The sequence below is a fragment of the Pieris napi genome, chromosome 15 (assembly GCF_905475465.1).
Source record: "Pieris napi chromosome 15, ilPieNapi1.2, whole genome shotgun sequence".
Taxonomy (NCBI): Eukaryota; Metazoa; Arthropoda; class Insecta; order Lepidoptera; family Pieridae; genus Pieris; species Pieris napi.
Window position 1 is genome coordinate 5,122,712 of NC_062248.1, and position 21,571 is coordinate 5,144,282.

Below are 21,571 nucleotides of genomic sequence, written 5' to 3' on the forward strand. Positions count from 1 at the left end.
AAAATTTAAACGATAATAGGTTGCTAAAAACACAACACTACTTCTGAATAAATTTCAGAACAATAAAGTGTATAGTAACTTACCTAGGCTACATATTTACATATTTAAATTTATAACAGTATTGGTCACATAGACAGGCTGCGGGAATTCGGGTAGTGAGCTTGACATTTTTAATTATTTACCACCTGTACATCGTATCTGCCCTGCAAAATACGAATAAAAAAGATCCAGCCAGACGAAGCACAGGCTACAGACGGGTGGCTAAAACATAGGTGCTAAAAATAGTGCCAGTTTGTGTAATTAAATTAAAGGGGAAGTAAGAAACATTGATTAATACCTTAAGCTGCGCATACATTAAGCGCGGCAAACCATGTAGACAGGGTCGCCGCGCGCGGCGACTCGAACATTGCCGCGCTCGAACGTGCCGCGGGTCGATCCGCTCGCTGTCGGTTTTTGAGACCGCATCAAAGGAGGTTCAGTCGTTGGCTCGCGCGCAGTTGGGACGGTTATAGTTTTGGTGATTTGGCTCGCGCGGCGAATACGTAAAAAAGGGTGCGTGTACTTATGTACGCGCGTAAGAAGTTATACTTCTCTGGCATTATTAAAAATAGTTTTTGATTGCATGCAAATAATTAATTACAATTAAATAATCAAAGACTGGAAAAGGAGTCATTATAGTCAATAAAGTTCAGTTTACATTTGAAAGATTAAATAAATAAGTATGTATATTTATTTTTCTTTTATTTTTTTTACAAATAAGATGGTGAATCACAATGAAAGCGGCAGCCGCCCGACCACGCGCGTCCATACTCGCAGGTTTACAAGAGTGAACTCGTCTGAGTTCTGACTATCTGCCGCGGTCTGTTTGTGATCGATCGCCTGCCGCGCGCGGCAGTCACGTCCAACTAAATTTACATCTTCATATTGGCTCGCGCGGCAAATGAAGGTCAACTCTGGTCGAACATTGCCTCGCGCGGCTGCCGCGCTTAATTTATACGCAGCTTAACATTCGGTTTCTCACCCTCGTCTCTCATCGACATTCGACACAACTCGAGCTTGACAATTGACGTAAATGAATACAATTGTCATGAACTGACAAATCAGCTGACTGATTTACTGTTAGCAGGTTAGCAGAAATCAAAACAATGGCATTTTCTTTTTTAAACCTAATGCATTAAAGCAGTACTATTTATATATTAAGAATAAAGACAGTTTATTAAGGTACTAACTTGATATTTTAATACCTACAAGCAGTGCTGAGTTCTACGATTCCTGTATAATCTTGTAAATAATTTTGTTGAAAATGTTGAAAGCACTGGTAAGTTTTTTAGCTAAAAGAAAGATTTAAGGATTGTATGCCATATCATTGTCTTGAGTTTAAGAACAATGGGTTTGTTACTAATATAAAAATAACTACCAAATTATTGTATACATGTTACGAAAATGAAGTCTATTTTTAGGAATGTTTTAGTGCTTGTCCCGTTTCTATATTTTATTAGAAAATGAATGGTATATTTAATTTAATCTAGAGATTCTAAAGAAGAAATTAGAAAATTAGAATAAAATAAAGAAAAACTAGAAATTATTTTGACTAATGAGGGAAATATCTATAATAAAAATTTACTAGTTGATTACTACAATTATATAAACAAAAAAGTTATCTAAAATACACAACAACATTGACAATTTTTCAATTTTGACTGGATTGATCTTTATTTTCTGTTTAAAAAAAATAATATATTGGAATACTCTATTTAAGGTACCCTATATAATACTTATAAGATTAGGGTCTGTTTCACAATGTCAGGTTAAATTACCAAATTATTTGGAAGATAAATTGTGGTATTTGTCACTTCATCGGACTCATAACTTATGGACTTACGAAGCACTCTGACAGTCGTGAAACGCAACAATAGTGTTTATCCTACCAATAAGTAATAAATAGCTTATTTGGAACTTATGTAGAAATTATCCATACATTGTGAAACAGACCCTTAAACTATCAATTGATTGTCAATATAAATGTATAAAAAATACATTATCTTATCAGTAGATATATTCTTGGTTCATGATATCCTGAGTGTTTAAGGTACTCTTTAGGTATACTCATTAAAAAAATAAAGTATTTGAAGGTTTCATATCTAATGTCACTTACATGTTTATTTTGTCATTAAAAGTCACTGAAATATTGAATTTCATAAAATTTTCTGTTTTTACACAAAATGTTAACTAAATAGAAGCCAATTTAAGAAATATATACCTGTAATAATGGGTATTTGTACTTCATTATTTAAAACAAGTGTAAGTTGATTTTGTATACAAGATAGTTGTATGGAGAAAATCGTAATTTTCTTAAATATTTTGGCTTTTTTATACTTGGGTAAAGAGGTTCAAAATTCTTGTAGATTTATAATTTTTTATACTTTTTTTTTATATAAAGGTTTAAAACAATTTTATACCTTAATATAATACTACTTTTCAAGACTTCACAACATATATAATGATTTCAGATCATCTTTGGAAGTGGGGTTTATACAGGTGTATATGTAGCACAAACCTACCAGGTTTGTAATTTAGTTTTGGTATTTGCCTACCACTAACAAAATTTTAAATTATTATTTACAACAAATATAATTTTTAAAGGGAAAGGGGGATTTATATGCAGGCGGATATTGTAGAAACAAGTGTATACCACCACCAATGGATACCTGTAGAGAGACTTAAGACATATTCAATAAGTGCATAATATCGTCAATAATTACTTCATTACATTATATAGTAGACTACAAAGGAGGCCATATCAAACCTCATCAATTTCTTTAGATAAATATTTAGAATGGATTAGAAATAATTAGGAGTGATAACAATCATTTATAGTTATATATTGTACCTGGTTCAATAGATTTTATCATTCAATGGCCTCTTTTGTGAAACCAAATTTGTCTATAAATACTAAATTTTTTCTATTTTGTTTTTAATGCAGGATTTTCTTTCTCTATTTTGTAAGAGAACAGCACAAGAATGTGAGAGAGCTCTGGAAAAAAAGAAATGGTTTGTTTTAAATATTTTTTTTATTTTTGTTATTCTTGAACCAGGGACAATATTTGGTAAATATTTAAAGACTAAAACTCCAAAATTTTTTTTTAAGGATTTTCAAAGCTGTCTTTTTATGTAATAAACATAGTTATCACTATTGTAAAATACAATTTACTAACATAAATTTATTTGTGTTACAGATAGAAAAGGTGGAGTCCCCACAGGTTTTATTTGAGAAAGCTCAGACTTTTATTAAAGGAAAAATTGATGAGTTCAATGGCAAAAAAGACTAATGCAGTGTAATGTAGGCTTGAATTAAATTGTAAATACAGGGGTTGTAGTATGATTTTATTTTATAATAAATAATACATGAAGTTCTAGCTTTTGTATGTTTATAACATAGATAAACCACCTCCAATATGTTCCATTCGAGTTAATGGTTCTTCAAATGCTAACCAGTCGCTGGAATGTGTTGGAAGCAAACCCATACTTTGAAACTTATACAATGCTAAAAATATATTAACTATATTACCAATTATATAAACAAACTTTTGTCCTACAGCCTGTGTTCCTTCTACCATTTTGAATGTACTTTGTGTAGTAAACAGTGCCTTTATAGGACGTACAATTAACATTCCCACCATCATGATAGGGAAAATCGAAATTGAATTTCCTGCCATGTACATAATAAAGAGGTTCATTGGTACTTGTTTGAGTGGGCCTAAAGCAACATCCCACAATTTTTTTATCAAGAGAAGCTGTGAGTCAGAGTCCTTAGAGGTTTCTACATAATTTGCACTAGTGGATTGACTGTACCCTGGTGGCGAAGGTAATTCCGTTGTTTGCGAGCGTGATCTACAAGAAGATGATGTATTAAATCAATAATAACTAAAAATTTGTATCATAAATAACACGAAACTTACTTAGGATTGAAGTCCAAAGCCCATTTAAATTTCTTTGAGTTTTTTAATTGAGACATATTTGCAGTATACCTGCAAGCAGCTGAATTCTATAAGTTATTATTTTAGTTCGGGATGATTAGTGAACTATTGATCTAATTTTTTTAATCAAAGAACAATTTCAAGTTGGGTAGAGAATTTTTTAATAAAACTTAGAATATTAAGACTAGACAGACGAGTCATTGTCAGCTGTCATTCTATCAAGTGTTGACAAAATTGTCAAAGAACCACAGAATCAACTACTGTTTTTTACGTAACGTGGATGCAAGTCTATTAGCCGAACTCTCGTTACATAAAAGAAATCAAACTTTCATTTTGCCCTTTCCCTCTGCGCGGCGTACAAAATATTACCTTACGGCGTGCAGTATTATCGAGAGTGTTATTACCCCACGTCACGAGGGGAATGCTATAATATAGCTATAATATAGGGAATCTCTTAGAGATAAATTCAAGGAAATTAATATACTTACCTTTCCCTCGCAATATATTTATGAAAATATTATGTATGTATACAAAAATAGTGATAAGTTTACTAGAATAGAACATACGCACAATGTTAATACACGGAACAAACGCAGGCTGCAATTTCCCCGTACTAGACTATCTAAAGTTAGTAATTCTTTTTTGGGGAAAGGGATACTCTTCTTTAATAAAATCCCAGAAGCTCTTTTATCACTGCCTTTCAATAAATTTAAGAAATGTATTAAAGAAAAGCTGTGTAAAAAGGCTTACTATAAAGTCAACGATTATCTAATTGATAAAAGGGCCTGGGACTAGACAGGCTACTTCTAATTAATTTGCGATATTTGTTATAAATAAGTGTTGTTTGATGATTTGCTGTTTTAAAAGAGTACCGAGAGTTTTTTACGCCGGCTTTTTCTCTCGGCCTACACCCTCTGTCTTCTTTGCCGATGAGTAGGGATGCCTTCAAATTTAATGACGTGGAATAAGTGATACATGTATCTTACGTTCCATAATAAACATATTTTATTTTTTTATTTTATTTTAGCGCAAGACCTGCGGAGGGAGCGGAAAGGATGTTTGATGGACCGGACACGTCTCGATATCCACAACTCCAAAACATCGCGCCGTGGCACGGTAACGATTTAGAATTACGTCGCACGAATTGGGGGTTGTGGGGGGGGGGGGGTGTAGTAATCAACCGTCACCAATTTTACGCGCCGGAAACAGTTATTTAAATTTAAAAAAGGGGGTATATAGGGGTAGGGCAGACAAGACCACGTGGATAGTGGGGTGCTCTGATTCAGTTTTGGGTACTAATAATACAGAAAGTTGCAAACAATGAAATACACGTACTAATTAGGAAATACAAACGAGTAGGTAGCGATAATTTCAAAATTTTCGGAACCCTGTAATCTATCAACACGAAATTATCATCGATGTTTCATGCTAAAAAACAATCGATTAATTAAAAAACCGATTTTTAACGAGAATGTCATATGTCACATCTCTTATAACCAATAGAAAAGTAGAAAATGGCGGGTTGTTTACAAATTTCAATACATATCACATCTAAATTTTTTTAAAATACTTAGACGCAATTTCTGGCAGCAAAAATCCGGCTTGGAGGTGTTACAATCAAGGTCCCCCGAGACTCCTGCATAATCAGCATCATCAAATTCGTGCGACGTAATTCTAAATCCAACCAGACCGTTACAAGTACCCGCGTGAGCTTTTCTCCGCGGACGCCGACGACACCAGGGCAGGAAACGTGTGTCGCTTCGCTGGGCCTCACCCGGTTCAACCGGGGGTTATATATATATATGCGCCCATCCCCTTACCGGCCTGTATCAGCAGGGCGCGAACATGGAAACACCACTCGAAGGAGGCTATGTCCCGAACGGGCCCAACTTCCCCTCTTTCGAGGGAGTGCGCAACGGAGACCTCACTTTGCCCTTTTTCCCTCTACTCTGACCAAGCTTTGCTTGCAACCAGTTTCGCTAGATAGAACTTTTCATTGTTTTCGTTATATAAATCGACAAGTTCCTTTTCATATTATGTTTACAAAATTATTACTTAATGAAACTACAAAGCGTATTTGAAATAAACTTTATCAGTAACCTGTATATGAACTTTCTATTAAAACATATCTTTACGAAGTAGTACAAATCACATACAATTGCTGTTATTGCTTACTTTAGCTTGGAATGCTTATAGCTTTATACTTTGTAAAAGAGCCCAAAATATTTTGAAATCATCATCAATAGTTAAAACCGAAAAAATAAAGTAGATAGATAATATTTAATTGTAAAATGAGAATTGAATAATTTTCATAAATGAGTCCTAACGTTTTATTTTCTGGCACGACATTGCACAATATTGGGTAATAATCAAAGAATATCGTTTAAAATGTAATCTTTACCTATATATCTATATGAAATTAACCTATATCAAAATAACCTGCAACTTTAGCAATTTTATGGCATTTGATATGTTAAAAATATCACTCTTCCTATATTATTATGTACACATATATGATTGGTGTCAGATAGGCCAGTCATCCCGCAACAGAACTGTTTAAAGAATAAAGACCACAAACTCTTCGGTCACAAAAATCCTCACTCAAACATCAGACTCAACTAACTTTCTTAAGTGACCAAATTAGCAAACACTCCAGAGTTATACCTACTACGATATTGCACAATATTGGGTAATAATCAAAGAATATCATTTTAAATGAAATATTTATATATCTATATGAAATTAACTTATATTAAAATAGCCTTCGACTTTAGCAATTTTATGGCATTTGATATGTTAAAAATATCACTATTCCTATATATTTATGTACACATATATGATTGGTGTCAGATAGGCCAGTCATCCAGAACTGTAAGAATTAAGGTCACAAACTCTTCGATCACAAAAATCCTCACTCAAACATCAGACTCAACCAACTATCTTAAGTGATCAAATTAGCAAACACTCCAGAGTTATACACGATATTAAAGAATAAGTAGGTGCACATTTTTTACACTGGATAACTTATGAAGTGATACTTGCGTCGTGTACTTACGTGTACGTACTTTGAAACGAAACGAATTTAAACATTCTAAAGCTAAGGGAATAGTTATTATTATTAATGGTTTTAGAAAGCAGTAACACAGAATATTCGTATAAACTCTTTCGTGCTACACCATCAAAGTAGTTCAGTGGCATGTTGAAAGTATGATGATGCGCTTAAGAGCTGGCTCATGATCTTAAAACGCCTGAAGTGATTTTTATAATTTGTAGCTGAGAGCATTCTAACATAAAAGAACACACCATAATCGGTCCATCCCTTTAGGAACGAGAATGCCATAGGTACAACATAGTTACAAACCCCTCTTTTTCGGTAGGAGATTTACAAGTTTGGATTGATGTATTATACTGAAAAAAGCGATTTATAATACATATATCTATTTCTAGTAGACCTAAGCGTACAAATTTTGGTTCTAGTGCACGACAAGTGAGCTCAGAAGTATCATTGTATCCATACTGCAGGCGGGGGTGTATAATAAAAGTATATGAAACGAAACTTTTATTATTTATATAAAAGGTAATCAACAGTTTTCGACTTTCTACATACACTACTGTTAAGGCATCTTGACTAAACCCCATTGTACAAATAAGACATGGGTTTACAAAATTGACTATTAAAGAAATAAATACAATTAATAAAATTATTTCATTAAAACGTTTTTGTTTTTAACCACATAAAGTGAGTAAAATATAACAATAAGTAAAATAAGTTATGTTTCATAACATAATTCGCTATTTATATAAAACATCTAAAATCATAAAAAAAATATGTTTATTATGGAACATATGATACAGCTATCCCTTATTCCACGTCATTAAATTTGAATTTGTAGGCATACCTACTCTTCGGCAAAGAAGACAGAGGGTGCAGGCCGAGAGAATAAGCCGGCGTAAAAAATTCTCGGTACTCTTTTAAAATAGGAAATCATCAAACAACACTTATTTTAAAACAAATATCGCAAATTAATTAGAAGAAGCCTGTCTAGCACTAGTCCCAGGCCCAACAATAACCTCATCAATCATCATACCTATTCAGAATTTCTATACAATAATCTAATAATAATAAATAGTTTTATTCACTATCTAGTCATACATACTATTTTAATATATTTACGCAAGTTTTATAAAGCAGTTATAAGTGAAGGTACCTTAATAATAAATTAAAAAATACAATTGTTTTCTTTTGGTGTGACATTGTACGTGCTTAGTAAAATAATGCATGGATTGACTTTGCCCAACTTCGATATGAAACTTAACAATGATATTATTAAAAGTACTTACATGATAATGTTTAGTCTTTAGTCATAGATGAAGTACTTCAAGTTATACGTAGTACTAATATTACTATTTGTTTGTAAACAGGCTTCATAACAACCTGTTTACAAACAAATGTTAATGCACTTTATATGTCCGCGTTATAAATTAAATCAAAAACAAAAATATTAACTAGGTACATAATAAAACAGATATACCGTCGCAGTTCAGTGGTTATGAGCTTAACTGCCGAGAGAACCATTCTGTAGATATCAATATCACATGGGGTCTAGATAGTACATACATATTATGGCAGTTTTTACCTAAACTATTTTTCCTATGTGACTGAACAATCTATTACAATTCATGATTAGGTAAAGGTTACTTCTATTAGTACTTATTCGTACTTATCGAAAATTTAATTACATTATAACACGCTTCTCTACTCGTAGATCAGATTTTCTTAATTAAATTTCAACGTGCTCTTATAATCCGTATATGTATTTAGATATTAATAATAAGGGTGGAATATTTAAAAGCTGTTCTGTCGTCATCTCATATACATAATTAAACCAGTTCTGCGACTCGGGAACTCGTGATCGTCAAACGTTTTAATACAAAAGTGAGGTGTATCGAGAGGCAGCCTCTATTCTCAATTCGCGTGTTGCCACAGATTTTAATAACGATAAGTTTGGTGCCCATGTCACGAAGGACGCCAGGAAGAAAGGAGTGGGACGTACGAGCTTCCACGCTAGCCCGTAATACCCATAACAAAATAAGAAGTATAGTCGAGAACCTACGGGTTGAGCCTAATCCCCAAAAGGAATTGATCGCTCTTTCTATAGGTATGATTGATGTATGTGGCAAAAATATAAAATGCATACGCATTAACTATCTAAAATATAAGCATAAGAAATCATTTTATGTACCATAGATATTTCTTCTAATTTCAATTTAATTTTAAATTGTCATGATTAATTTACAAATAATTTAAAAAATATATATTTTAACTAATTCAAAGCAAATCAGCTATTAAACATAATATATGTATATATATTTTGGTTGTGCAAGTGAATATATTTATCGTTTATCATTTTCTGACGCTACATTGGCAGGTGATCCTACGACATTCGGGAATCTTAATCCTCCGGAACAAGTATTACAAGCCGTTCGAGAAAGTATAGAATCCCACTCAAGTCGGGGCTATGCTCCTGCTAAGGGGCATCTAGAAGCTCGACAAGCTGTTGCAGAATATAGTGCGCATCAAGGAGTTATAGAACCAGACGATGTCATACTATCTAGCGGTGCCTCTCATGCGATTGAGCTTGCTATCTCCGCCATCGCAGATTCTGGACAAAACATACTTATACCACGACCTGGTTTCATGATTTATCAAACTCTATCTGAGGGATTAGGAATATCTATTAAATTCTATAACTTATTGGTAAGTCATCTATCTTAATATTATTATCTTATCTTATATTCTATTTATCAGATTTTTTTTATTACATTCAATTAAATAATATATTTAAAAAAATCCTGATTTAAATTAATCAAATGCCTTAAAATACGTATACGACTTACCCTTTAAACAAGTGACCTTGAAAGTTGAATTCAAAGATCAATAAAACAACGAGGACAGCTACATTTTAAGAGTCATCAACCATGGGTTATACAACGCAAAATAGTTAAACGAAATTTCTTTTAAATATAGATTGCTTGAATCAACTTATTTGAATTCTGGTAATCAGAAAGTACTTGGATTCTATTACTTGGGATAAAAGGTTTTCCTAATATTCTAACGAGACATGCGGTATCAACGAAAATATAATTAATTCCCAGTTGATATCTACTAAGCGCTAATCAACAAGTTTCTAGAAGCATAACAAGTTTCCAGTTTATTGTGTAGCTTGATTTGCATACCTACTATTTACGTCTTATTCTTTCGTATCCTTTTGAATTATAAATGCGTAAATACGTAACACGTAAAACACCGCAAATATTACACCATTTTATATTTTACAGCCAGATGAGCAATGGAAAGTCGATATAGACGACTTAGAAAGCCAAATCGATGATGACACAGCTGCTATTATCGTAATAAATCCATCGAACCCATGCGGTTCTGTATACAACAAGGATCATTTGCTGGAAATATTAGATGTAGCGGCAAGAAACCATGTGCCAATTATAGCTGATGAAATTTATGAACATTTCGTGTTCTCTGGTCACAAGTTCCATGCATTATCATCGTTATCTATTGATGTTCCTGTGCTAACGTGTAGTGGGCTTACGAAGAGATTCTTAGTTCCTGGTTGGCGTATGGGATGGGTAATCATCCACGATCGCCATAATATTCTTGGAAAAGAAATTAGGAACGGGCTAAGCAATTTAGCATCGAGAATTCTAGGACCAAGTGTGTTAGTTCAGCGAGCGCTACCAAGTATTCTCAAATATACACCACAAACTTTCTTCGATGATGTCATACTGTTTATTGAGGTTAGTTAACATTAGCACATGAAGTTGGTTTAAAAAGCGTGTATATTTTAAAATCAATTATATACAAAAAATGTTTTAATAAGGTGTTAGGAACATATAATTTGCATTACCGTATTCACCGGTGAAAATAGAATATATATTTTAAAGTAAAAGTTCACCAGAGCTTTTGATTTTCAGAATCAAGCAAAACTTGCATATGAAGAATTACGTAGAGCCCCTGGTTTGCGACCAATTATGCCTCAAGGAGCCATGTACATGATGATTGAAATAAAAATGGTCCTATTTCCCAATATTACAAATGAATGTCAATTTGTGGAGCGTCTTGTGAAAGAGCAGTCAGTCTTCTGTTTACCCGGGAAGGTATGTTTGTTACAACAACAGGTATTGCGCCGAATATCATCACCATAAGGATCTGCACAGCTTATACTATATATCGGGCTTCTTACCTTCTATGTCTGACCCAGGACCAGGACAGAATTAGCCAGGTTACCCAGGACCTCCAAACCTACCTAAGGTCCTGAATAATTCTGTACTGCACGCACCTTTCATCTACCAGGTTTTTTGGCTCCAGGATAAGAGTTAGAATAAAATAATCTTGATCATATTGTGACTATTTTTTATTTTTCAGTGTTTCGAGTATCCCAACTATATGAGAATAGTTCTAACTGTACCTGAAGCATATTTACGCGAAGCTTGCCAAAGGATAATACTATTTTGTACGGAACATGTGGACTTCGGCGACAAGTGTAAAGACATGGAGAGTAACGAAGTATCGGTACCGCAAGATATTGAAGTTTCTTAAGCAATACTATTTGGATTATGTTATATGCAATAGCCTAACGATTGTTATATTAAAATCACTTCTAGTTTTTAGCATTTCAAAATAAATACATGTTCTAGAAAATATTATACGTTAATACAATGTATACGTTTTTGTGTTTTTATTAAGTGTATATGTGTAATAAAGACGATTTTGACGGATACATCAGTTATAAGCGTTTTTTTTTATCGAAACCTTAAGTCTGCAAAAGAAGCAAGTATTGTTCGGTACTTGAGTTATAAGAGTCGTAGATGCAAAGAAGTCGTTTTTGGGAACTGTTGCAAGTGTCTAGCTAATGACCAACTTGTCAGCATTTTCATAGGGTTTCATGATACCACAATCTCTATGCCATCAAAATATGATGGTTAGGAACAAAATACTATCTGAAAAATATAGAGACTAGAACGTGAACATTATTGACTCAAATTAAGTACTAGCAGGTAGTTCACAATATAATATTTTGTTAATTTCTGACCCTCAAATTCACAGTCGGTATTTATCGCTAAGTGTGACTCCTGTCTGTCAAAAACGTCTTGGATTAGATGTACGGAAGTCATACTTAGCGCTAGTTCTCATCTACGAATATACCCCTAAATCCTGAGGCGTTTGGCTTTCTGCATTAGTATTGCTTTTATTTTAATTGATGGTTGAAAAGGTTGTGTAGTTAAACAGTATACTCTATGATAGGGTACTTATGTCTAATACTATATTTACTATTGAGTGTAATCTGTGGAGTTTGTAATAAAAAAAACATTATTGAATTTAATTATTAATAGAACATTATTCAAATTATTAAAAGCCAAACCGGATAAAGCAAAATCAAGGATAAGTAAACGACAAGTAATTTAACATGCTTATATAAAAATTGAACTTTATAACAATCATTGGAAATTAAGATGCCTTTAAAATAAAGTTCCACTGGTTATTGACTAATTTATAGCCATTAGGTAGAATTACATTAAAACACTATGTTTCAAATAAAGTTATTAACCAAACCTGCTATAGTAGGTGCTCGATATATGAAACGATTGTCACCGAAAGCTAATACAGCTTTCGATTCATTAAATTACTGTGCTGACATTGTAAGGTATATTAAAACATTATTATCTAAAACTTGTATCTTTTTTATTTCTTACATAATAAACCATTCAACCATGGTACTTCTGTGTTATTTTTTCAGATAGACAGTATGATTATGAGAACTATTTGGCAACTCTTCTTTTGACAAAAGCTATACGCTCACCAGCATTGGTAATAAGAGCATTCAATGTAGAAGTTGCAAGAGTGCAAGATCAAACAACTGATCCACAAATAGCAACAATGAGGTTGCAATTTTGGCAAGATTCCCTCAATAAAATATTTCAAAAATCTGTGGACAAATCAACAATACCTGCCAATCCTGTTATTCAACAATTGTTTAAAGTATGTTTGCAGGCATATGAATAATCCTATTTAAAATTCATCCAATAACACAAATTAATTAAATACACTTTTAGGTTTGTCAAAGTTATAAATTACCCCAAAGGTATTTAGAACGATTAATTACATCTAGAAGCAATATATTAAAAACCAAATACTTTAGAACAATTGAAGATATAGAGAAGCACTCTGAAAATTCAGTGTCATCAATTTACTATCTACTACTAAGCGTAGCTGGAATAACTAATGTGCATGTAGATCATGCTGCCTCACATTTAGGGAAATCTCAAGGACTAGCGAATATACTAAGGTAATTTGTCATATAAATTAATAGCCAAGTCACTACAAATGTTTATAAATATTGCATATTTTCAGGTCCATCCATGTGTCTAACCATCACAAGATGGTAACATTACCAATGGACATTTTAATGAAATATAAAATAAGTCAAGAATCAATATTAAGAGGAATTGATAATGAAGCTATGCGTAATGTTGTTTTTGAAGTAGCAAGTAGGGCAAACAGCCATTTGCAAAAAGTATGTACTAAAAAATATGAATGTTTTTTATTTGTATAGATAAAGTAATTGTAAAGACATTAATTTTTCAGGCTAGAGCTATAGAAATACCAAAAATTGCAAACCAGATTTTCCTACCAGCAATTGGTGTCGAAATTTATCTAACAAAATTGCAGAAAAATCATTTTAACATATATGATACTTCATTACAAAAGAGGAACTCTACTTTACCATTTAGTTTATATTTTAAGAGGCTTCTTAATAAATATTAGGAAAATAATTACAGAAATGTTACATTGGGTTGAATATTATTTTAAAGATGTGTAAAAGCATGTTAGTAATATTTTAATCATAATTGATTTGTAAAATTAATTGATTAATCAAGCAAGCAATACTATGTGCATAATTTATTTATTTTCCTTGTATTTTCTAATGTAGATTCTGTAGAAATAATTTTCGTAAAAAAAAAATAGACAGGTGTTGCAGTGAATAAAACAATTTTAGAAACAATTGCACTTTTACTTTCAAGCCTTATCAATGCAATGCAAATTAACAGTCATGAGATTCCAGCAGTTTGGCAACTTGAGTAGCTATAAAATAAGCCTATACATGACAGCTTTCTGATTAATTGTAATGATTAATAGTATTATTAGAATTATTGATTGAAATTACAATTGTTGTAGTTCCACTACACAAATATTTATGCAAAAGAAATACATTTCTTTAAGTAGCCTACATTTTATATCAAATGGTACTTATTAACAACCATATTGAAGAATGAGATCTTTTTTAAAATATTTTCTATGAATTAGCACATTCATGATATATTGAAATTGGAGCTTTGGTAATAAAAATATCTTTGGTCATAATTGAAAGAAAATTGATGATTTGTTTTAAAATAATACCAAACTTAGATGTATACCTGTAAGTTTTAGTAGTTTTTAATGCTTATAATGGTATAATTACACCTTAGGCATGCCGTTCATAAAAAATATAGACCCTGTTTTAATACTAACAAATCATGTGGCAATATTTATAAAGCCATTCACTAAAAAGATTCTAAGCAAATCATGTGCCACAGTGGTAGGATTTGTTTATAATTATTTATTGACAATTATAAAACATGTACTTGCATCACTCATTTACCATTCTCTTGAATTTATCAAATTCAACATTATGTAATATTTAAAGTATTTCATTACTTATAAAATATTGTTGCCTTATCTCCTAATTTTGGGTTCTTTAGTGTTCAAATTTTGAATATTTCTCATGTTTTTCAGAAATATTTCAGTCCAAATTGCACAGCCAATACATAATAAATAAGGAATGTCTGAGTTACAAATAAATTATTCATTACATTAAATTCTTAGCCTATAATAAAAAAAGCTAAATATAAATAAGTACTAGTGTATAATCACATGAGCTTGCCAAAGAAATGCTAGAAAGATTGTAAAGGATCTTATTCTGAAGGTGTCAAATCCTTCTCTGGCTCTCCTTCAGATAATATTTGATGCAAGAGATCATGAACTGGCTCGAATGCCTTCCGACATGCTGCATTTGTGGGTATTAGATAATCATGCATGTCATGGTGACTTATGGTACCATCACTTTGAATAAAACCTTTATCAATGAATACCATATCTACTTTCTTCATATGTACCACCTTTTCTTTTAAAAGCTGATTTATTTTAGAATTCTTTTCTCTTAATAAATTAGGATGTTGGCCACGAGGAAGAAGACTCTGAAATTTTATTTACTTTATATAGTTACTGTTTGTATTACATATAATTAATACACACAATATATACTTACAGGTAAGACTATGTAAACATTAGGATGCTTTTCTTGTATTGTATGAATAATTTCTAATATACCCTCACAAATTTGTTCTGCTGTATATTCAACATTATTTGTTCCTACATGCAATACAATGACCTGTAAAAAATTAATTATATCAATCTAGGATAAGATATCATAATATTTAAACATAGAACAATGTATGGCACTGGTATAAAAAATTATAATGCTTACTTTTGGATCAACATGGTCCAGCTCCCCATTTCTAATGCGCCATAACACATTCTGAGTTTGGTCTCTATGAATACTAAAGTTAAGGCAATGTAGTGGAGCAAACCATTGATTCCACACTTCAGTATGCTCTAAAGCTTGCAATACAGAATCGCCCAGGAAAATGACATCGGCATCTTTTCCTTTCGCATCAGAAAGAAATCTGTTGTGCTAGAAAAATTATAATCATTATAGTTAATTATGTACATACCATACCACGAAGAAGTTTTGATGTAATTGCTAATAATATCATGATGTCCGTATTAAATTAATACCTGCAAACTTACAATGCTATTCCACCTTCCATCGCCTTCAGTATCCTGCTGAGGTGTCGCTATGGAACAAGGATTCATTTCTCACACGATTTTTATAGGATATATAATATACAAGAAGATTACACGTTAAGGAAATTATGTAAAAATAATAACAAAATATTAGCCTATTTTCGTTCAAGAAACTAAACAAATTACGAACCACAGTTTTTTAGTTAAACAAGCACTTAGCACAGGCAGAGCCATAAGTAAAAAGTATAATTTTTAAAAACTTTAACCACAGATATACTTTGTCTCCAAAATCGTCACAGATAACATGAACGGTGCGAAGTAGACCATAATAAGCATTAAGCAACCAAAACAATAAAAATAAATTTGAAAAGTTTTGTGTAATATAATATATTATAATGTATTGAAATAATTTGTAAACATTCCGACATTTTCTACTTATCTATTGGTTATAAGAGATGTGTGTCACATGTGTCATGTGACATTCTTGTTAAAAAATCGTTTTTTTTAGTTAAACGATTGTATAATCATCATTGAAATTAACCTAATTTAGTTTTAATAGATTAAAGGGTTCCGAAAATTTGTATTTTCTAATTGGTACTTGTATTTAATTGTTTGCAACATTCTGTATTATTTAATTCTTACTAGAATAAAGTGTTTATTTTAATATCCAAAAAGTACCTAAAACTGAATCAGAGCATCCCACTATCCACGTGGTCTTGTCTGCCCTACCCTTAGAGTGTATATATAAAACGGGATAGGGTAGGTTAGGTTTGGTAAAAAAAAAATCTTTTTTATTTACACCCCTCAGTCTCCCCCCCCCCCACAATCCCCAGTTAAGGCGACGTTATTCTAAATACAAGATGATGATACATATAGACCACAAGCCCATGAACAAAAAATACCTGTGAAATGACCCAACCTGAATTACGCTTAGAAGGCTGTTACTATATCTGAAAATAGCTCTGAGCACTATGCCGTCATTTCTGAGCGGTACATGTGAGTACGTGAGTGAATGGACTTTCTCAGGTACAATGGGGGAATTTCGACTAATTATTAATGTACGGCTTTGTTATAAGTGTATAGATGATTAAAAATAAATGTCGAAAAACCTAGTGCCGTACAAAAGTGATGGTGCCGGAAGTCGGTGCAAATTTTTAATTCGACGACAGTTGCAGAAGCAATATAGGTCATTTATTACTGTACGGCATTTGTGTGATTCCTTTTGGACACATATACAGATACTTTACCCGTAAACGCCGTACATATTCCCAGCGGAGCGGTCGAAAGCCAAGGGTCGCAACATATGTCTGATTAGCATATAGGTGATGATGATATGAATCAACATAAAATTAAATGATCTTGAGAGTACTTCACAAATAGATAACATTTTCCAGCATGCCGTACATTTTTTGTGGAACACATAGGTGTATGGGGTAAAATACTTTCCTCAGAAAAGAGTCATTTTCCGGTGACTTTTATCTGTACGGCAATAACACAGGTTATTAATACTGTAGACAATCTTCAATAAAAGATAAATGCCGTACACTTTCGATAGTCCGCTACCACCGCCTACCAATACAGGGCGTCCCAAAGTTATGGGAAATGAAGGGAAAGTACCTTAAATATCGTAGATAGGGTATTTTACTAAAATAAGACTAAAGTCTTATTTTAGTAAAATATTAGGTTTTGGCCATTCTTTCGATTGGCATCATAAAAGTAGGGGTGTTTTTTTTTTAATTTAAGCCGGTTCGATTTCCAGATGAGGCAAGTAGTTTTTAAAAAATCTTTGAATGCAGAATTACTAACTTTTAAAAATAACATAAAGTCTTCTTTTAGTAAAATACCCTATCTGCGATATTTATGGTACTTTCCCTTCAAGTCTCATAACTTTGGGACGCCCTGTATTATATTTTTATTTTTGTTAAAAATATTTTTCCTTTACCTCTCTCTGCTGTTACGATAAGGCTGTAAATATACTCAGATATGTACAGTTATTAATGACCTTAAGGGACACCTCAAACGTCGTCGAAGTTTTTATCAGCTGTAAAGAATAATCTGGAGTAAAATGTACGGCATCTGGTTTTTTTTGTTTATTTATATTTGTTACATATAAAATAACAATAATCTTTGAAAATATTACTCCCCATATTACTCTAGGAGCATTTGAAAAGTCATCTAAATTTCGGAAATTTCATATATTTTTTATCATAATATTTTTATTTGTTACCATTTATAATGAACGGCTATAATGTACAACGGTAATATTTAGTAACATTATGTAAAAAAACAAGTTGCCGTACATTATTCTCTGATCTTACAGCAGTAAGAACTTGGTAAATCCAGAAATTTCGATAAATATTTAATTACACAAATATTAACTATAATATTTGGACGGCATAATTATAAAACATTATTGTCCGTGTTAAATAATATTTTGAACATGTTGCCGTACATTTTACAATGACCTTAGGGTATAGGGTAAATCGTCGATGACCAATCCCTTTCCGAGCGGCTTGATCCTTTGGCGTTGCGTAGAGATGTGGGGTCTCTCTGCATCTTCTACCGCATTTACCATGGAGAGTGTTCAGAGGAGTTGTTCGGATTAATACCTGCAGCTGAGTTTCGTCATCGGACGTCGAGGCAGAGTACGAAATTCCACCCGTATCACCTCGACGTCCGCCGTTCCACAACTGAGCGTTTTTCAAGGTAGTTTTTGCCGCGCACCACCACTTTGTGGAACCAGCTGCCCATTGAGGTATTTCCGAACCAATTCGACTTAGGGTCCTTCAAGAAAAGAGCGTACCGATTCCTGAAAGGCCGGCAACGCACTCGCGAGCCCTCTGGCATTGAGAGTGTTCATGGGCGGTGGTATCACTTAACATCAGGTGAGCCTCCTGCCCGTTTGCCCCCTGTTTTATAAAAAAAAAAAAAAAAAAATATGGGTGTAGGGGTAGGGTTCCGACCCTTGGCTTTCGACCGCTCCGCTGGAAATATGTACGGCGTTTACGGGTAAAGTATCTGTATATGTGTCCAAAAGGAATCACACAAATGCCGTACAGTAATAAATGACCTATATTGCTTCTGCAACTGTCGTCGAATTAAAAATTTGCACCGACTTCCGGCACCATCACTTTTGTACGGCACTAGGTTTTTCGACATTTATTTTTAATCATCTATACACTTATAACAAAGCCGTACATTAATAATTAGTCGAAATTCCCCCATTGTACTTGAGAAAGTCCATTCACTCACGTACTCACATGTACCGCTCAGAAATGACGGCATAGTGCTCAGAGCTATTTTCAGATATAGTAACAGCCTTCTAAGCGTAATTCAGGTTGGGTCATTTCACAGGTATTTTTTGTTCATGGGCTTGTGGTCTAATATTATGTATTAATTTATTCCTAATGGGAAAGGCAAAAGATGTTATAGTATTAGTGGTAAGCTTAGAGTGTTCTGTGGAGTGTGGACTGTGATTAGTATATACCATACAGACTAAAGTATATTATATATAAGATATTCTCTTGGTCCATTGTCTTATGTCTAGACTGATAGACTCTAGTAGACGGAGACCTGGGGGTCTAGCCAAGATGGCTTAACGGTAGTGTATGTAGAAAGTCGAAAACTAAATTTGTATGAAAATGACAGCTCGTGTCGACAGTCGGTAGCCTAGGCCCTAAAGGCGTGAGTCGGGATACAATAAGCGACGCCATGACAGTGCTACGAAAAGACACACATTAACGCTTACGCTATTCGGTAGCCAACGGCCAATTAATGTTTCGGCAGTGTAGAAAAAACGGCGTTTCTCCGCCATGTTTTAGCGTGATCTCAAAAGCTGCTGTTTGCAATAATTCAGTACAACTATTGCCATCTTTAATGGCTACTGTTTTAAAAACATGTCATATTTTGGACGTTTTAACGAAATGGTTTTAATTTGTTATCTGTCTTTTTTTAACGTTCTCGTGTAATTATAATAATTTAAACTAGAGTTAATATTTTAAAGTTAAGAGTTTTAGTTTTTCTATGAATCAATGCGAGGATAACATAATAGAGACAGATAAATATGAAAATATCAAGAAAATCAGCAAATTAGTAGAGGTAAATCCTAGTTATATTGGATACCTTTTATTGATATTTATATTGCATGTAAGTTCATGAAATTGTTCTTTAATTTGAAAAATAGGAACATATACCATTTAATATTGCATATATTATGTAATCACAAAGTAAAATGATTGTACATTTTATTTGTATATTTCAGATGAGAAAGCAGTCACTAATGAACATAATTAGAAGTCCTAAATATATTTTATTGTAATTATAATAGAAGCTGATAATTATATAATGTTGATCAAATAAAGTGGATTTATACTTTATGAACTTTGGAAATATAATATCTAGTGAGCAATACTAAGTAATGGTAAGCAGATATTTTCTTTAATTATTTACTAAGTCAATATACTAGAGAAGTTATTATAATATTGTTAATGAATGAGAAGTTTGAATTCAAGTCCCTTGGGAGTTACTGACATTGTTTGGTTATTAAAAACTTTAATTGACAATAAGCAGCAAAGTGACAAATTAAATATATTTTTAAGTTTAGAATTAAGTAAAGAGTTTTAATATTAAAGTTACCTATTGAACAAACCTTGGGCCAATCTTAGTTTAGTTTGTCAGTTTTCTATTTGATCAAAGTACTAACTAAAATATTTTCTTTTCAGAAAAAGAGAAGCTAATAAGACAACTAAAAATATTAAAAAAAACCAAAGTGTTATATTATGTACCTGAAAATAGGGAATGAAGCATTTTATGAATAATGTAAAAAATAAGACAAGCAGCAAGACAAGCTACCTCAAGAACAGGAAACAGTAACTGAAACTATGTTCTTCTACATTTAATCTTAATAAGTTCAGCAGTTTGAATGTTAATGAGACATTATTATAAACAAATTGCATTCGTAGATTTTGGGAAGAATTATATCTTTACAATAACTATTATTATTTACATTTGATGTGTTAAGGAAACAATCACTATTTTTTTAATCACCCAGGATGTATTCATAGTAACTGTAGGTATCATAGTAATTTTATGAAATCATCACAACATTTAACGTTAGGTTTTATGAATTGAACATTTTTTTGTATATAACAGCACACAAACAAGATATTGACATTGCTGCAAACTAACACTTACATTTATTAGTTAATTATCTACATATATAAATATGAATACATCTACATTAGGTAGCATTTAATTTGATGCACCTGTGTGTGTTCAGTAGTATTGTTTAATAAGTTGTTACATATGCTTATTTTTCTATGTAGACTGCATTAAGGAAGATATTTGGTGCCTTATTTTAATAAAAAATAACCATAACTGAAACATTTTTATTTTGCTACCTGTTTGTTTAATATGCCTAACTATTAGTAGGTATGGGTCATTCATATATGCATTATCTGTATATTCTTGTAAAATAAACTAATATTGTGAACCACTAATGGCTTTTCCTACTAAAGAAGACAGGTAAATTACCAAAAATAAAACTGACAAATACATAACATACAATGTTTATTCATTTCTTACTTAAACAGATTTTGCATTTACATATTCACTAGTAGCAAATCACTGATATAACCAAAAGTTAATTGACATGAATATTAACTTAAAATAAGCA

The 21,571-nt window shown here is 32.4% G+C and overlaps 4 protein-coding genes and 1 long non-coding RNA gene across 7 annotated transcripts; 3 read left to right on the top strand and 2 right to left on the bottom strand.

The window, feature by feature from the left end:
• The first annotated feature begins 1,056 nt into the window (after window positions 1-1,056).
• LOC125056720 lies at window positions 1,057-3,416 on the top strand. 2 transcript variants are annotated; one of them, XR_007118100.1, is made up of 4 exons: window positions 1,057-1,318; window positions 2,511-2,564; window positions 2,984-3,051; window positions 3,237-3,416. It is a non-coding gene; the product is annotated as an uncharacterized LOC125056720 (long non-coding RNA). The 2 variants fall into 2 exon arrangements; XR_007118101.1 differs by lacking the exon at window positions 1,057-1,318 and adding an exon at window positions 1,941-2,301.
• LOC125056719 (ER membrane protein complex subunit 4) lies at window positions 3,372-4,168 on the bottom strand. The gene is made up of 2 exons (XM_047659994.1): window positions 3,960-4,168; window positions 3,372-3,891 (listed from the first exon to the last, which is right to left on the bottom strand). The coding sequence occupies exons 1-2, from the start codon at window positions 4,013-4,015 to the stop codon at window positions 3,429-3,431; spliced, it is 519 nt and encodes a 172-aa protein (XP_047515950.1). The 5' UTR covers window positions 4,016-4,168; the 3' UTR covers window positions 3,372-3,428.
• Window positions 4,169-8,889: 4,721 nt separating this feature from the next.
• LOC125056430 (tyrosine aminotransferase) lies at window positions 8,890-11,780 on the top strand. Its single transcript, XM_047659518.1, has 5 exons — window positions 8,890-9,136; window positions 9,407-9,735; window positions 10,317-10,790; window positions 10,968-11,150; window positions 11,419-11,780. The coding sequence occupies exons 1-5, from the start codon at window positions 8,992-8,994 to the stop codon at window positions 11,590-11,592; spliced, it is 1,305 nt and encodes a 434-aa protein (XP_047515474.1). The 5' UTR covers window positions 8,890-8,991; the 3' UTR covers window positions 11,593-11,780.
• Window positions 11,781-12,293: 513 nt separating this feature from the next.
• On the top strand, window positions 12,294-14,056 carry LOC125056431 (NADH dehydrogenase (ubiquinone) complex I, assembly factor 6 homolog). The gene is made up of 5 exons (XM_047659519.1): window positions 12,294-12,697; window positions 12,795-13,032; window positions 13,107-13,339; window positions 13,405-13,567; window positions 13,639-14,056. The coding sequence occupies exons 1-5, from the start codon at window positions 12,579-12,581 to the stop codon at window positions 13,816-13,818; spliced, it is 933 nt and encodes a 310-aa protein (XP_047515475.1). The 5' UTR covers window positions 12,294-12,578; the 3' UTR covers window positions 13,819-14,056.
• Window positions 14,050-16,136, bottom strand: LOC125056432 (platelet-activating factor acetylhydrolase IB subunit beta homolog). 2 transcript variants are annotated; one of them, XM_047659520.1, is made up of 4 exons: window positions 15,889-16,136; window positions 15,578-15,784; window positions 15,359-15,481; window positions 14,050-15,287 (listed from the first exon to the last, which is right to left on the bottom strand). In XM_047659520.1, the coding sequence occupies exons 1-4, from the start codon at window positions 15,964-15,966 to the stop codon at window positions 15,006-15,008; spliced, it is 690 nt and encodes a 229-aa protein (XP_047515476.1). In that variant the 5' UTR covers window positions 15,967-16,136; the 3' UTR covers window positions 14,050-15,005. The 2 variants fall into 2 exon arrangements, with proteins under 2 accessions (XP_047515476.1, XP_047515477.1); XM_047659521.1 differs by having other exon boundaries at window positions 15,901-16,135.
• Window positions 16,137-21,571: the final 5,435 nt, after the last annotated feature.